At 34.9% G+C, this 17,673-nt stretch overlaps 2 protein-coding genes across 3 annotated transcripts; one reads left to right on the top strand and one right to left on the bottom strand.

Annotated features, from left to right (window-relative positions):
* Positions 1-506: 506 nt before the first annotated feature.
* LOC311083485 (flavin reductase (NADPH)-like) lies at positions 507-8,980 on the bottom strand. 2 transcript variants are annotated; one of them, XM_084115049.1, is made up of 5 exons: positions 8,861-8,980; positions 8,168-8,329; positions 7,283-7,484; positions 6,446-6,610; positions 507-3,987 (listed from the first exon to the last, which is right to left on the bottom strand). In XM_084115049.1, exons 2-5 carry the CDS (start codon positions 8,300-8,302, stop codon positions 3,830-3,832), a joined length of 660 nt encoding a protein of 219 aa, XP_083971175.1. In that variant the 5' UTR covers positions 8,303-8,329; positions 8,861-8,980; the 3' UTR covers positions 507-3,829. The 2 variants fall into 2 exon arrangements, with proteins under 2 accessions (XP_083971175.1, XP_083971176.1); XM_084115050.1 differs by having other exon boundaries at positions 8,168-8,332; positions 8,861-8,970.
* A 988-nt stretch (positions 8,981-9,968) lies between these two features.
* On the top strand, positions 9,969-17,168 carry LOC311082862 (N-acylethanolamine-hydrolyzing acid amidase-like). Its single transcript, XM_084114027.1, has 11 exons — positions 9,969-10,285; positions 10,660-10,824; positions 10,936-11,059; positions 12,832-12,922; positions 13,004-13,080; positions 13,178-13,350; positions 13,521-13,583; positions 13,704-13,770; positions 14,053-14,081; positions 16,189-16,252; positions 16,628-17,168. Exons 1-11 carry the CDS (start codon positions 10,110-10,112, stop codon positions 16,637-16,639), a joined length of 1,041 nt encoding a protein of 346 aa, XP_083970153.1. The 5' UTR covers positions 9,969-10,109; the 3' UTR covers positions 16,640-17,168.
* The last annotated feature ends 505 nt before the right edge of the window (positions 17,169-17,673 follow it).

The following is a 17,673-nucleotide window of genomic DNA, read 5'->3' as shown; positions in this document are numbered from 1 at the left end:
TTGGCCCTTACTTTAACAATTATAAGGCAGCTATCAGCTTATAACACAATATAGAACATACCAACATGTATTTCCAAGGTATGCTTTAGACTCTCTGTCACACTGACATCAGCCTTTCACCACAGAAATGGTTTATTATGAACAGTGCAACACTGCGCTCATGTGGTCATGAGACACTCGGTCACACCAATTGCGTAACAAATGTCACTTACTATATCTAGCAGACTGAATATTAGAGGACAGTTTAATTCATTAATTTGCTCAACAACAAACAACCAAAACTAAAATCGTTTCACAAAGTATTCACTTCCAAAACTTCGATTTCTGTGTCTATGCTGAACTCCTTGAACGGCGAAGAGCCAATTAGTGTTTGTGGCAGGAACAAACTTCAGGTACTCTCTAAAGATATTTTGCTATTAGTTAGTGTTTACTTTGTCTAGTAAACCAGAGATACATTTTCACATTTTCATACATAAATCAAAGGTTTTAAATCACTTACGACTATATGTTAAATAGCAGGTCAGTGTGCTTTATTTAACATGTTAAATAACATATGTACCAATATAGCCAAAATTTTAACCCGAACATCCAAGTAGTCATAGTGTATAAATAGCTGTCAATAGCTGTATAAAATCCATTTAAAATGTAAAATCTGTAGGCCTATGTGTACTGTATAAAACCAAGAGAAACTGAATACATCAATGAACATAAAATATGCAAAAAATAAAGTAAAAAAAAAAAAAAATTATACATATAGTAACAATAAACCTACATGCAAAATACAGGTTTAGACAGGATTATATAGTTCAGAAAGTTAAGAACTGAATTTTGCCTAAAACATTTTTATACCATTAAAATATGTTTTTTTATTATTATATAATGGTGTTTTAAAGTAGGCTGGAATTGAAAAAATAGCTTAAAATATTAAGACAGGGATTAATTTGTTTTATGTTACACATAATGCACACAAATGTCTAAAATTATAGACTAATAATGATTAGAAATGAACAAATGTTGCCTTGATAAAAAATATGGCCTTTCACATTTAATTTCACAATTCATATGCAGTATTTTAGAGAAGACAAAGTGCATGCAGCTTATTGTCATTTCTTTGCTCTCCATTTTTACCCCTGGAATTTCATGTTAAACCCAATTTACACTGTTAGACTTTTCTGTAATTTCTACAGTTATTTACTTTAAATCCCCCAGTATTATACTGCTATTTCTCTTTACAGTAAATAACTGTGATTCCCATTGCATCATGGGAATTTTCTGTGACGTCTAACACCACATACAGAGACTTACTGTATTTTTTAAATTTGCTGTACTGTTTTTGACGTAACATGGCGGTATCGAACTTTACCACAGTAAACTGCGCTAACGTTTCATTTTACAGACTTTGTTGTCGAGTTAAAATACGCCAACGAGCAACGCTTAGTTTGCATTAACAATAAATTAACTATGTGAAATTCTGTTTTGGTTGTAGATAATGTGGCCTACTGATGAGAAAATAACATTGTATGTTAGCTAACGTTAAGTTTTATTTGGCTAACTTAGCTACCACCTTTCTAGTTTTAGCATTAGTTTGCATACTATAACATATAGTTTTTTTAATGGAATTGAATATTTACTTCCATTTTCGTATGTTTAAAGGCAACTGCAACAAAGCGCCAATTCGCGCCAGTGACTTATAGCAAGATTCCGGAGATAAGTTAAGGTTAGGCCATTTGTGATATATTTTGACATAAGTTTGCTGAAATGATTAGCAATATAAGTGCTTTGGAGCCACTGGTGCAGACTAGGTAGCATACAATATCTTATAAAATCTCTATAAAATTGGCTAACTTTATATCAAATAAGTGACCTTTGCATCATGTCTAACTTTATATTTATTACACAGCAAATGAACCAATCAGAAGATGGACCATTTTCTTTGTTCAGTCTCACCAGATTAAATGTATCCAGGTAAGTACTGCACTAAAACTCTCACTAATTCATTCATACCAAATCTAGCATTCTAAACAACTTAAGTTTATATTTTTGCATTATTTTGATATTTTATTAGGCAGAAGACTCTCTACCATTGCAGTCCCACCTGAACAGGAAGGTCCTAACATCAGCGCACAGGTGGGTTAACTACTGTAGGAATGAGAACGGTCATCACTCAGTGATTTCTTGCATGTGTCTTAATGTATATTTGTCTCAGACAGGGACCCCTTCACTGCAGATGAGCTGAAATGGGCTAGTTCAGTTGAAATGTTTGAATATGCTATTGCCAAAGCTGTTTACAAATATATATTCTTAAGTTATTTTAAACATAATAATAAAAATGTAAAAAAAGGAGATTAAAAATATTTTGACACTAATATTTATTTATTTCTCTCTCTCTCTCTTACAGTATATAGTGTTGGAACCGGGCTCTCCTCTGAAGGACTGAGTACATTAGTGTTTGTGGACACGCATACAGACCAGGGAACATTCTGATGTTGTCAATCAAGTTCTGAACAGGAACCAATCTTTGGAGAAGTTCATTTATTCGCAAAGGTGGACAAAAACATTGTGTTGACTTTTTAAAGATTATTTTGATGATGATTTTTACTCGTAGAAGTAGAAGTAGACTGAGGGGTAGACAGTCAGATATTGATAATAATAAGAAATGTTTCTTGAGAATCAAATAGACTTCAAAAACATTAAGACACTTAAATACTTCTTTTGGCCACCAGTGTACATGAATCCAACACATTTTTGTAAATAAGTGAAATTATTTTGAAGGTAGGGTTATGTGTCATGTATTGTGAAAAGAACTGTGTTTTGTCCTGTGTTGGACATTTCCTTTTTGACTGCTTAAAAATGTATTTATATTCTGCAGTTTTATGAATGTAATAGTTGATATTTCATTATAATACTTGTATAAGCTAAACAACCAATGACTCTACATTCATTTTGTCAAATGCTAACGTTTTGTTTAAGATTTTATGTATGATTTTAACAATGTGTGCAGTGAAGGACATCACATAATGTGTTAATTTAACACGTTTACACATCTTTGTGCTAACCTTTCTGACATATTTACTTTGCTAAAATCATTAACACAATGAATGAGTTAAAATTAACACAAAAAACGTTGTCCCTAAACTCACCCATTAATGTGTAAAAATTTCACACATAATTTCCAGCATTGGCAGACTGTATATTTTGTGATATATATGAAATGTTTTAAATAAAAAAATGGTATTTTGTAATAACTTTGTCTAATTGGTTTGTATGTTAGTAGTATTTATGTAGGATAAAAATAAAATTAATTATATATCAAAATTATGAAATCTAATTTAGTACAAATAAAAAATAATTACAGTAGTGTACTGATTAACTTCGTTTTACAGTAATGCACTGTATTACACAATTACAGTACCATACTGTAAAACTGAAACCGGTAATGTACTGTAAATCTTAATTACAGTAACTTACTGGCAACAGTGTTACTGTAAAAAACCCTTGAAAAGTCTAACAGTGTACATCACAAAATGCATTTTCAACAAGGTTTTATGAATTACATTTTCTTGTAATTCTGCACACCTTTCTTTGGCATTAAGAAACACATTTTAAAATTAAAATAAGCATCATATACAGTGCCCTCCACTAATATTGGCACCCTTGGTAAATATGAGTAAAGGCAGCTGTGAGAATAAATCTGCATTTATCCTTTTGATCTTTCATTAAAAAAATACACAACATTCTAACCTTTCATTGAAGTAAAACAATAGGGGGAAAATCTCATTATGAAATAAATGTTTTTCTCTAGTTCACATTGAGCAAGCAAAGTGCAAACTCATTTGGTGACAATAGCAACAGCTTTCTTCATCCAGGCATTGTTATTGAGTAGAGAGAGCATGAAACGAGCCACATCTCCTCTTGACACAGACTGGCCGATTGGCAGACCATTTTCATCAGGGACATAATAACCTTCATGTGTGAGGAACTCATTGGCTTTGAAAAGAATGAGAAAAATTACCACAAATTTAACAAAATACAAAAATGCAATTTGTGATAATCTAATAGCTTTGCAGTAAAGGCAAATTTGTCAATAAGCATTTTACCAGTGGCGGACAAAGTAAACAAATCAAGTACTTGAGTAAAAGTACAGATATTCTAATAAACTATTTCTCCTTTTCAATTTTATAAAAGTACTTGATTTTTTTATGTACTTAAGTATTAAAAGCAGGGCTCCGAACCAGATCAGAAAATAGCAGAATTAATACAAGACATCACCAAACAAATAAAAACATGATTAAAACCAAACTAAAGGTGTTATCGAGTTAAGCATGAGAAAAAAAAAAAAAACATTTTAAGAGATGATTTAAATGTAGACAACGTAGGGGATGATCTGATGGAAAAAGGTATGGTAAGGTAAGTTTAAGGAAAAAGGTAAGTTCTATTTAATATTTTAATCTGGCAGTCAACCAATCATGAATTCAAAGAGTAGACTACGGCCTGTACAAATGTGACGATGACGCATCCAACGTGAGTGAAATGCCCGTCCTCAGCTGTCAAGTCACCATATAAGTCGCTGGCATTAGCTTTTGGATCTCAGGAGTTTTTCCAAGGATGTGTCACCAACCTTTATGATAAGTGTTATGATGAATGGCGGGTAATGCGTTTCAGGAAGTGCATGCCTCTGTGTCAGCATTATCTGACACCTGAGGACACACACGACTGCGCGTTATTATAAAGAGTTTCTCTATGAAGAGGCTCATATCACGTCTGTCCCCGCTGAATGGAAGGGAATACGCGGCAGTGGGTCAAGCCAAGGTGCTTTTTTATTTGAGTGCTTAGTCACAGCCGATCAGGCAGTCATTCCCCTCAGCATGGCATAGTGGGTATTTGTTCCCCATAGCGTCTTGTCAGACGCAGTGCGAGTTCCTATTCGAAAGGGAACATCTCTGTTACAAATGTAACCCTGGTTCCTTGAGAAGGGGAACGAGACACTGGCATGTCTCAGGCTTGCCTGCTTACGTCTCCTTCAGACGAAGAAGTTGATGATGTGTACTACAAGCACCCTTGTATACTCATGGTCGCACCAGGAGTGACATCACGGACTGTCGCCGGCCAATGACATTGTTGCATTTAAATACGTGCTTCAGACACCAGTCACGTTGATGACGTTTCCCATAGCGTCTTGTCAGACACAGTGTCTCGTTCCCCTTCTTAGGGAACCAGGGTTACATTTGTAACCGAGACGTTTTGTGTAATGAAAATGTGCGCCTTGATTTCATTCACTAAATGATCACTAAACTTCTGCCATGAAAACACTGCTTGTATGATAAATTTTTTTTTTTTTTTTTCTAAATTATATATTTTAGAAAAATAAATAGGAGTATTAGCCTGGAAACACAATTTTTTTTCCATATTCTGTTTTCTTTTTTACATACTTATCCAGACCTGGAAGTTACTCAAATCAAATTCCATACTTTTCCATACTCTACTACGTAGGACCCCTGTAGTTCACAAACAACTGACAGTCATGCCATGAATACGATTTTCATTTACAATAATAAATCCTAAAATTCAGCATTAGTAAGCTCCGAGGATCTCAAGTTCTTGGCTCATTTTGAGTCAGACTTGTGAATTCAGTGAATTGTTAACTGGAGACTCGCTCTGACCAGATCATTTGAATCAGTGAATTGTGGCAATCCAATTGACGAATGATTTGTTCATTGCGATTTGCAAACCGATTTAACAGGTTAATTAAAAAGAATCAGCTCGTTCACAAATCGGACACCGCTCTCGCATCTCAGAGCGGGTGATGATTTCCTCAGTTCAAAATAGTGATGTAAAAGTTTCCCTAAATAAAAATACTACATTTTTACATGTAGTCCCTCACTACATTTTACCTGTTATTTAAAGGGGAACTATGCATTTTTAGATTTATTTACCTTAAAAGTTGTATCAGCGATTTCAGGCCCAAACATAAATGATCACATTCATCTAATCTTTCCTAACGATCCGCAAGCTGCCCGCCCCATAAGCATGCCGTCAAAAAACGCGTCTCTGTAGGCAGCCTAGGCTCTGAGATCTGCACACAAAAACAGTTGGTTTCACCAACCACTCAAAACCAAAATAAATAGTGTTCCAACCAATCACCGACAGGGGTGGGTGTTGTGAGGTTTTCGCGTGAGCGCAAAAAGCTAGCGGATCGTTAGGAAAGATTAGATGAATGTGATCATTTATGTTTGGGCCTGAAATCGCTGATACAACCTTTAACTGAACAGTTTCAGAGTCATTGGAATGGTTATATGACTTTTTTCAGGTTGAATGGTGGCTGTCTCGCTTCCCCCTAGCACCTGTGAGCTGATAGCACCGCTTTAATGTAACAACAATCGAAGAAAATGTATACATTTATTATATTTTAATTCATATCAAAATTTGTTTTATTTATAAATCCCACCTGTTGTTGGTGTATTCTTGAGGCCAGGGGGCCGGACAACAGTCCAGTTGATGTCATCAGTCTGCTTAAGAAAGTTTTCCATTTCATACATGTTGTTCAGAACGCTTCTAATCATGGGAAGCAACATGAAGCGGATGAATAAGGAAGAATTGGAGCCTGAATTAGCTGTGAAGAGTGTCATAACAGTCCAATTACTATACCAGACAACTGATCAGACCAAAAATACTCTGTAAGGTAAAGAATAGGGGTGTAACGATACCCTCATGTCACGATTCGATACATATCACGATACTGAACTCACGATACAATATTATTGCGATACTCCAAGACTTATGGTAAAAGGTTAATGAAAAATGAACTGTTGATTAAAATGCTAAAATTTGGTATTACATTATGGGTGGAAATGAATAGGCTTGGACTTGGTGCTGGTAACCCAATGCACAGGACAATAGCGACACCAGAATACAAATATTCATGTTTCTGAAGCTGAAAACAGAATTATTTTAGACGAATATGCTTACACTCTTTCACTGACTAGATATATTTAAAATAATGCAAGTCACTTTTTACTGGTAACATAAGACAGTTGGTATTATTAGAACCCACAAATATTCCCCCATTGCATTATTATACATTATATTCAACATTATATATAGTAGTTTAATGTAGTACTGACACTAAAACTCTTTTTTTGTAACTATGCAAAACAGATTGCCACCATCCACGATACATATTGTTGCATTTTTTGTATTGTGATATATTGTGACACGATATATTGTTACACCCCTAGTAAAGAACCTTCAGATTCATGTACCTACAAATAATAACAGCACTTACGGTCAGTGTACCATGAGGTCATGGTGATGATTCGATTCACTTTGGCATCACGCATAGCATTTAATGCTGCCGTCATAGACTGGGTGTAGCCAGTGATTCCATAAAAAAATGAGATTGGAAAGCCAAGACAGGACAACACAGCATCCTGGCCTTTGAAATGCGGTTTCAGGCTGTCTTCAGAAAAAATGTCTCCCTCAACCACCTATCACATGAGGGCATGCAATTAAACAAGGTTACATGGTTATGAGGTTGCACGCTAGTTGTAACTACAAAGTGGTCACTGAAAATCTACTCTTGAACACATGAAGTATTATCTACACTGGCGGCTTGGTGTAAATCATACCCTTATTTGCTGTGTCTGGATAACTGTCCATAAAATAGCATACTTTCTGCACAAAAATGTGGGGCAAGCCAATCATGTGATGATATCAACCCATAAATCGATCACATTAATTTTTTATGCCACCCTTGTGATGTTATGCTGAATTGTAGACACAAAAACTCATGGAAAACAAACACTTGCATGTAGGTTATGCATTAAAAAGTTCACCTTTGCACCTTGGTGACTTAGAAGTCCTTACTTTTATTCAAATTATAAACTAAAAAGTCCTTTCCAACATTAATCATTGTGCAAATTTGAGTCAACTAGATAAGAAAGAAAACAAGAGCGAGTAACTCAGACTATATACTCATACTTTATATAAATACATTACAAATGTAAGATACGCTTCAGTTTGTCATGAAGGACATTGCTAATCGAATTTAGTTACATTTGAGATAGTGGATGTGCAGTCCACTCCTTATGCCATTTAAAAAAAAAAAAAAAACAATAATACCTTTTGAAATGAAACTTTGAAATTCTTAAATGTTTATCCTACTATTTACCTTGAGGTTCTCGTGTGTTACAGTCAGTTTTCCCGGGTTTCTGACGACAGCTGTGACGGAGTGTCCTTGCTGAAGAGCCTGATTCACCAGTTGCTGTCCGGTTTGACCAGTCGCTCCAAGTACAGCAATCTTCATGTTTAATCAAGACAAAACCTTTTATTCCTGCTAAAAGAAAATGAGTCAAATTACCGCTGCTATAACACAGTAACACACGTTTATACAACACACCAGAGAAGAGCTAAATTATGCATAGGTTATTGCGCAGAAGGTCGCGAAAAAATATTCTGCCTCTGATATAACCTTTTTTTTTTTTTTTTACAGTCTATGGATATAACCTGCTTACTAAACCACAGTCCAAAAATTGCATTTATTATCGCAATTCTCCTCAAGGACAACCATATATAGCTCTGCGGACACAAAACTGAAAGTGTATGTTTTAACCGAAGGAAATTATTTGTAAATCATCGGAAGAATTCGAGCATTACCAAATACAACACTGTTTAATAGCCTACCTGTCGTCAATGCACAAAGGAAACAACAAAATTCAGTGACATAATGTCATATAAGCGCAGTATAATTGCTGTGATCGGCAGCGTGGGTGTGCAACGAGTGCAGTTTTTGTCGTAGTAGCCTACAACATCGCAAAATAAAGCACATGTCAGTAAATATATTCCTAACAATGACCAAACTCACTCTAAAATCGCTCCTGTTGATGGGGGTGGCAAAGCAACAGTAAACACTTGGACCGACCGCGCTCCCTGCTGTCAAACAGCAGCTGATATAACTTTCACCCTTGTGGACTTGAGTGCGCATGCGCTGGTACTCCACCCAAGAGTCCTGACATGTCCAAAAGCATGTTTTCCCAAAAAAGTAAAATAAATAAATAAATTATGCTGCAGTCATTGTAATATATGGCATTGGCATTGTAATAAAAATGGCTTATTACCCTATCTTTAAAAAAAGAAAAAAGAAGAAACAGAAGCTGTCAAAAATATATCATATGGTATTAAAAATGTATTTATTAATAACAATTACTAATAATCTTACTTATTTCTATGGTGGGCAGTTAACCAGCATACGTTTTTTTAAACTGTTTTTGTTGTTGCTACAAATATACTGTCTATGGTAAAAACTCGCCACGATTCGCCTCGTGGCTGCTTGATTTGGTGTGGTTCATGGCTTCATGGATTGAATATGAATGGGAAACTACTTCTGGGACAAACGCCGCTAATAAAAGTTACGTAATATTTATTATAAATATAATTAAGTTAACTAATAATTAACTTACGTATTTATTCCATAAGAATGCTACTCGTTTTGACACCAATGGCGTATAGCAAAACGTCTGAATAAAGTCATGTGAGTAGAAGTGCTGTTTAGCTGTTTACCTTTCTGGCTATATGCCAGATCAAGTTTGCACATACGAGGAATTTGTTTTGGTGACAGAAGCTTCCACAGTACAAACAGAATGACAGTGACAGGATAATAAATAATGAAAATAGAATAAGTAAATAGGAAATTTAATATTTAAAAATAATAATAATTTGAATATACAATGGGGTATACATAACGTATGTACAAATGCCAGGAAATGCATTTCTGAACATCATGTGGACGTTTGTGCGTAATAAATACTGCGTTTCCTCAATCTGAGACCACAGAAATCTTGGGTAAAAAAAAAAAATTGTAAATGAATGTCTGAAAGTCAAAAAATAAAGCAACGAAGCTTCTTGAACAGAAACCCTATACTCAAACCAAAGAAGCTATGATTTCACACAGTTGCAGTGGACACCACCCCCTTGTGGTTAATGTGTTACTGTCACAACAATCACTTCAGTTCCTTGTTTTCAAATACAGACGTTGGGCAGTTTGAAGGACTCTTATTTGGTTTCGCTTATTCAAATGTCACTATCACAAGGACAGTTAGTGTTCAGCATTCACCATGAAGCTTCAGATTTGTCTATTTCTCGGCGTGACATTTTTCTGCGTATCGACAGCCGATTTCTCTCCTCCAGTGGTGAACATCAGTCTGGACGTGCCCGCCAATCAGAGATGGGCTCCTCTGAAGAACCTCTATGACATTAATTTCTTGAGAAAAGCTGCATCTGAAGTGATCGAGTAAGTATCTAATAGTCTGATACCGCACGCGCACACACTACGAGAAGTTGCTTTCGATGGTATTCTTGCAATTTTGACAAGGTTTTTGTTAGCCATTAGATAATTTTACCTAACTGACGAGTTGTACAGGTTTAAGCACAAAATTTGTAATCGCAGAAACGTTCGCAAAGCATAAAAAATGCATACACGAATCACGTGGTTAAAGCGCTTCTGAGAAGGCTGGCATTCCCCCTCTCGTTTTTGATTCACAATCGTTTTGCAACTTACCTGTCGTTATTTTACCTGTAGGGTAAAGTTTAGTCAGTTTTTGTCATCATCATTCCAGATCCACAGCATGTCTTATGTGTTTATGTCTTAAACACCCTCTTCTGCAGCTCGACTGTTCCCAAATGGGTTCATGTTGCCATTAAACCTATAGTTGAGGCTCTGGAGAAATACATCCCACAGCCGTATGCTGGAGAAATACAGGGCATGGCATCATTCTACGGGACTGACATTTCAGATATCGTGCTGCTGAACTTTGCCTATGAAGTATCTGCGTAAGTACTGTATAGCTGTTGACCTTTTCTGCATTTTTTGGTACAACAAAAAACACTTGAAAGTTGCCAACGTCTTTTCAACATTCATTGTGGTTGCTTTGCTTTTTTCAGGTTTTGCACCAGTATTGTGACTCAGGATTCAAAGGGAAATATATACCATGGAAGAAACCTGGACTATCCCCACGACGTGCTCAGAAATCTAACTCTAGACGTACATTTCATGAAAAATGGAAAGGTAATAAAGTGATTATTATTTGTATATTTTTATAATGTTTTATTAACAAAGTTTGGGAGGAACACGTTCAAAAGATCTATCGGTCACACTTTAGATTAGGCTCCAATTCTCACTAAGAATGAATTATTAACTACGACTTTTGCCTCAGTAAACTAATTACTGCTTATTAATAGTTAACAAGGTGGTTGTTAAGTTTAGGTATTGGGAATGTAGAATATGGTCATGCAGACTAATGCAGACATATGTGCTGTAAGAGTACTAATAAACAGCCAATATCCTTGTAATATGCAAGCTGATAAGGAACTAGTTAAAGGTAGGGTAGGTAGGAATTGTCTAAAAAACTTATTTTCCAAATTTGTTTAAACTTTATTTATATATCAATACATAATTAAAATGTAAGTACTCTGAAAAAGAAAGTATAAAAATCGAGTGTCTGTAGACCTCTCACGACTGTTTTAAAGACAGCTCATTATTTCCATTCACTCCACCCCCTCCCTTCTGGGCTCCTTCCAAAGCCACGCCCCCAAAACACATGAACGCGCGACTCCGACCGCTGAACTGGAAGACGCATTATTTACCTGAGACAAGCGGAGAGGAAGGAGCACAGTGCATGTAGTGACATCATGTCAGAATCACATGTAATAAAAAAATCTAACTTTATCATTATGAATATAAACAAATAAGATGTATTTTAGTACTCACTATCAAGCTAGCATATTGATATTGGTAAAGTTTAAAATATATATTTTTTGATTCGCTAACGAGCTAGTTATATCTATAAGGCAAAGCTAAAAACAGGTTGCATTGCATACACGTTTTTCCATTACCATCATTTACACTGTGATGAAGATGAATTTCGTGTAAGATTCATAACATATATGGTGTTCTGCATGTAAGAGTTTCCATGATGAAAGCATTGTTGACTCTGATGAGGACTACACTCCAGAGACAAGTACCGCATCGTCAGCTCGAGGACAGGTCCGGGGTCGAGGGCGAAGCAGAGGAGGTCGTGCAAGAGGCCGTGCAACTAGGGTCCGAGGATATTGACACGCGTTTTATTCAAAGACTTTTTGTTCATTACCTTTTCTAGTACTGTCTTCCTTTTTTGCCTTGTTTGCCTTCGCTAACTGCATATGCCGGTAATGTGAATTTTTGATTGCTCTTTCTCTGCCATTGTTTTGCTATTCCTAGGTTCCGTGCCTCTTGAATTCCTCAAATCAAACGGGTGCGCGCGCATATGAGCAGATCCTGTGTGGCAAAAGGGTGGTTGCTATGGTTGCGAGAGAGTGACAGTCGCCTAAGCCAATCCTTTGTTTCGTCCCGAATGGAAATAATGAGCTGTGTTTAATGCAGATTAAACGGTCTAGAGTCACTCGATTTTTATACTCTTTTTTTTCAGAGTACTTACATTTTAATTATGTATTGATATATATAGAAAGTTTAAACAAATGTGGGAAAAAGTTTTTTATAAAATTCCTACCTACCCTACCTTTAATACTGAGAATTGGACCCTAAACTAAAGTGTTACCGATCTTTCCAGTCAGCATGAGAGGAGACCTATATATATAAAGCCGACTCACCATACGTTCCTCGACTGTTTTCTGCATCCCTCCACCACTATTGGCTGGTTCCTATCCCAGCCAGGGATACGAGGGAGTACTCTGGGTTCGAGTTTGAAGCCATCCTCTCGGACAGCACACCAAATACGCGTACTCTTTTACTCTATCTGATTATTTCATGAAAATTATATTCTGAAATTTGTTTCTCTACAGGTGGCCTACAGAGGAACCACTTTTGCTGGTTATGTTGGGCTGTGGACTGGACAGAGCCCCAACAAGTTTACAGTGTCTGGCAATGAACGCAGTAGGTTTGATTTATTTTTATTTTTAAATGAGATCATCTAGTGAATTTTGCACAGATTTTATGATGTCTGTATTTCCACAGATAAGGGACATTGGTGGGAGAACATAATTTCAGCCATTTTATTAAAAAGTTCTCCAGTTAGCTGGCTAGTACGAGAGGTGAGAGAACACATGTACAATTCAGTATTTTACTGATTTTTTTTACTATGAAGAGACTTTTGCATTGAATAAATCTGTTTTGTTTGATTCTCTTCAGACTCTTGAAACAGCTGTGGATTTCCAGGATGCAGTAGTGAGGCTGGCCAAGGTGCCGATCATCACAGATGTTTATTACATTTTGGGTGGTGTTCATGCTGGTGAGGGTGTGGTCATCACCAGAAACAGGGAAGGATCAGCTGACATCTGGCCCCTGGATGCACTTCATGGAAAGTAAACATCAACCATCATTTTTAAATGATATAAAAATGTTATAATGAAAGACAAAAGTGATGACAATACTACAATAGGCTTCCATTTGACCATTTTGTTATATAGTACTAGTGTTTTCCTGAAAGTGTTTACATTACTAAACCTGTGATTTTGACTGTTGCTTATTTTAGCTGGTATAGAGTTGAAACAAATTCTGACCACTGGCTACCCGCCCCTAAACGAGATCACAGAAGGCAAGCTGACAGTTCTTTTTTGTAATCAATAATATGACAGCATAAATGAGGGATTATTTACTGAACGGAACAAATTAAGAATTGTTTCTCACATTTCCTTTTTTTTTCTTTTTTTTTTAGAGATGTGGCAATGAAAGCATTAAATTCTACTGGTCAAAACCATATTAGTATGGATTCTCTGTATGAGGTATGAACAAATCCATTTTGGCTGCCTATTATTGTCGTATGTTATGGCATTTAGTTCTGTTCTACGGTACATTGTTAATGTACCATAAAATGTGCTTTTATAAATGTTTTTTAGTATATAAGTAAATGCATTCAATCATAAGCAATTTCTGCTGTTGGATATCAAAAAGATCTGAAGATTTTTCTTTAATGTTATTTGTGTTTTTTGATAGTATGGACTTTCATTAAATAATTTATTGAAAAATGTGTTGATACAGTGACCATGTCAGTTTCATTTTTACAGGTTTTGTCTGTGAATCCTGTATGTAATGGGTAAGGAGGACAGTTATGTATTTTCACCTATCACATGATATTTTATGGTTATGACAAGTAGAGTGATCATTTCTCATATACTTCCTCATAGAGGTTTTATTATTAGGATTTAACAACGCAATGCAGAATTTAAGTATTATCCTGAAGAGATCACAGAAACAAGTCTTGTGAATCCTCTGCTTTTTCACACAGCTTCACAGACACTCATTGTTTCAGTTTCTCAGCTGGAAATCAGAACAGTCCAAGCATTGATATCTGTTGAACTCTCACCCTCTTTCTTGTCTGATGCCCAAACTTAACACTGATTTTAAACTCATCTTGCTCTACTAACTTTATTTATCATTGTTTGTCAGAGTTGTTATTTTGTCATGTGGTACTAGTGGGTTCTTTGTAACCATATGATGATATTCATTTACATTAATGCATTTAGCAGATGCTTTTATTCAAAGTGACTTACAATTTTTTTGGAATTTGTCACAGAGCCAACATTCATAGTATACAATGCCAGGTTTATTAGAAAGCTAAAGGAGGGAGCAAGCTAGAGCAGAGGAGAAACGCAGAGAAGAAAAAGGAGAGGATTTAGTCTATGCTAGAAACATACAACTTTTTATCATTCCGCTGACACAACATTGTTAGTTATTTGTCCCAGTTTTCTTTCATTCTTTATTTTACCAGGTTAAAAACTCATTGAGATTAAAATCTCTTTTACAAGAGTGACCTGGCCAAGATAGCAGCTACAATAACATGGACATACAAATACACATCAAAACACAAAAACACAATCAAGGATCACAACAGCAGTTTACCAAAGGTTAAAACATATAATCAGTTAAAAGTAACTTAAACTCATTTAGTAATGGAAGCATAGTCAGCTTTAAGAAGTTTTGTAAATTATTCCAAGCAGAAGCATTATATTTAAAGCCTTTTTTTCCTAGCTCTGTTCAAACTCAAGGAACCTTGAGATATAACAAATCATTAGAACGAAGATTGTAGCAAACATTTGTTTTAGAAACGCAGAGAGACAAATAAGACCACAAATAAAACAATACCGGTTAAAACTTCTTCGAGTATACAAAGATGGCAACTCGGCTTTATCATATAAAGTGCAATGATGTGCTTGATAACTATAACCAGTAATGAAACGTAAAGCGCTATGATAGACGGTATCAATTTTTAAAAAATAATGTACTGGGGCATTAATGTAAAGCAGATCTCCATAATCCAAAAGTGGTAAAAAGGTTGCAGATACCAAATATTTCCTTGCACTAAAAGGAAATAAAGTTTCTGAAATAAAAACCCAATTTACGTTTAAGTTTAGAAAGTAGTTTATCAATATGGAGCTTAAAAGTTAATTGGCTATCAAATAAAATACCCAGGTACTTATAACTCGCAACGTATTTTATTTTTGTTCCTTGGGAAGATATAATTTCAGTAAGATTCCTTGGTAGAGCTTTGGATTTTGAAAAAAAGTTGTATCTATATTTAAAACCAGTTTAAGTTGACATAGACGAAACTGTACAATTTAAAATGCTGATTGTAAATAATGAAGAACTTGTGAGGCTGATGAAGCACAGCAATAAATAGTAGTGTCGTCTGCATAAAGATGGTACATAGCATTGGGAATGTTATCACAAATATTATATAGATATACAAAGAAAATAAAATGTATACAAAGAAAATAAAATGACATAATTTCATACATAATGAAAAATTTAAACAAATTTACAGATTAGATCCTCATTTTCACCTCAAAAAAGCAGGTCGGAAAATTGTTTATATATATATATTTATTTATGCTATAATAATATATAATATATAATAATGCTATATATTTAACATATAGCATTATTATCACATGAGCAAGAGTACTATTTGTGATATCGATTTTATATATCAACCACTGCAGTGCAAAAATGGATTTTTGATACTGGTTTCATTTGATTGGAAGGAGTCCTATAGCATCTTATAATTTCTAATACAGCTTTAATACAATTGGAACATTAGTGTAAGTGCATTGGTTTAGGGTTGTGGAGTGTTAAGTGCTTGTGTCTTCAGCTCACTTTTTCTGTAATAAGGCTTTTTAATGTGAGTATGTTCTTCCTTCCAGGATCACTGTTTATACAACCGTCATGAGTGCCGCCACACCTGAGAAGTACACAACATTTGTCAGAGTAAGAACAAGCCATTACACTACCCAGTTCCACTTTAAAATGTATTTACATAAAACATATTCTGCTCAAGATTCACTTAAAATTTACTTTATTTATGTTACCACCATTGTCATATGAGGAAGTCTAGTTGGCTGGTTAAGTAACGTTTTGTTTTTGTTGGATGAAACAGCATTTCTATTAAAATGTCAGAAGTTACTATAGCTTCTGAAGTCATTTTGACATTAAGGGAATTTTTGAACAGTCTGTCAGCATTTGCAAGGAGGATCACAAGCTTTTGGGTGAATAACTGGGTCGTGTGTCTTTTCTGTGCTTTCGAAACTTAACTGTCAGCTGACTTTTTAAATACAGTCAATGGTCTTTCCTTTCTGTTCACAGATGTGTGAGTGATGGAATGAGCCATTCTCTTGATCAACTCAGCTTAATTCTGATCTTACCAACAAATCCTGCTTCTCTCCATGCTTTTCACAATGGAAATGAGTCTAATTTTAATATCTGTAAAGTACAACTTCACGATATGAAAAAAAAAAATACATATATATATATATAGCCTATTGCAATAAACAAAACAAAAAAATACAATAATTTTCACCAGATGATTTGAATGACAGATGACTATTTGGAAAGAATTGTGGTATTTTTGTATAGAAGTGCATCAGCATAGAACATAAAATGATTGAATAATGAAAAATGACTGGTTACTCTGAAAACTTTTTTGAGTGCGAACCATATTTTAATAAATATGTGAGTATTTCCAAATACAAATAAATAGTAATAAAATACAAATAAATGTGTTTTTAACAATAATAATGCATGTTATCATTTTTGTATTGTGATTATTATTAAATAAAAATATTCAAACTTTCTATTGTACTGTCAAATAAAAAAAATGTAATTAAAAACATATTTTAAAAATGTATAGTACAACTGTAATTATTTATGTCTTAATTACTTAATTTTTAAATGTTAAACCAACTTGTCTGCAAATAAATATATGTGCTTGCTGTGAGTTTCAGAGTGAAATGCAGCACTGTGTTCGTTTATGCTACAGTGTTTCAGTGGTCAGAGTGGTTTGAGAGTATCTTTGGTTGCAGCGTCTTCACCATAATAAACCAAGCCGCTCTTGAGAAGCTGAAACACCATAATCATGATCACACGCTTCTGCGCTTGTAAATGAACACAGTGTCGTGCTTCACTTGGAAACCTGCAGTGCATATATTTATATAATTAAATGGCAGCCTTTGCGATTTTATAATCAAATTAAGTCATATTGTTTTCATTTCATATTTATTTTTTATTTCTCTATACAGTGCAGCCCTTTAAAGAACTTTTGAAGAGCATCACTTTCACAGCATTTGTGATGGCATTTTTTAGGACACATAATAGGTCTACTAATAATTATTTATTTTTCCACAACTGATGTT

The sequence above is a fragment of the Abramis brama genome (assembly GCF_963993115.1).
Source record: "Abramis brama genome assembly, chromosome: 5".
NCBI lineage: Eukaryota > Metazoa > Chordata > Actinopteri > Cypriniformes > Leuciscidae > Abramis > Abramis brama.
Note: the sequence above shows the minus strand (reverse complement) of the source record. Positions and strands in the feature narration are given on the sequence as shown.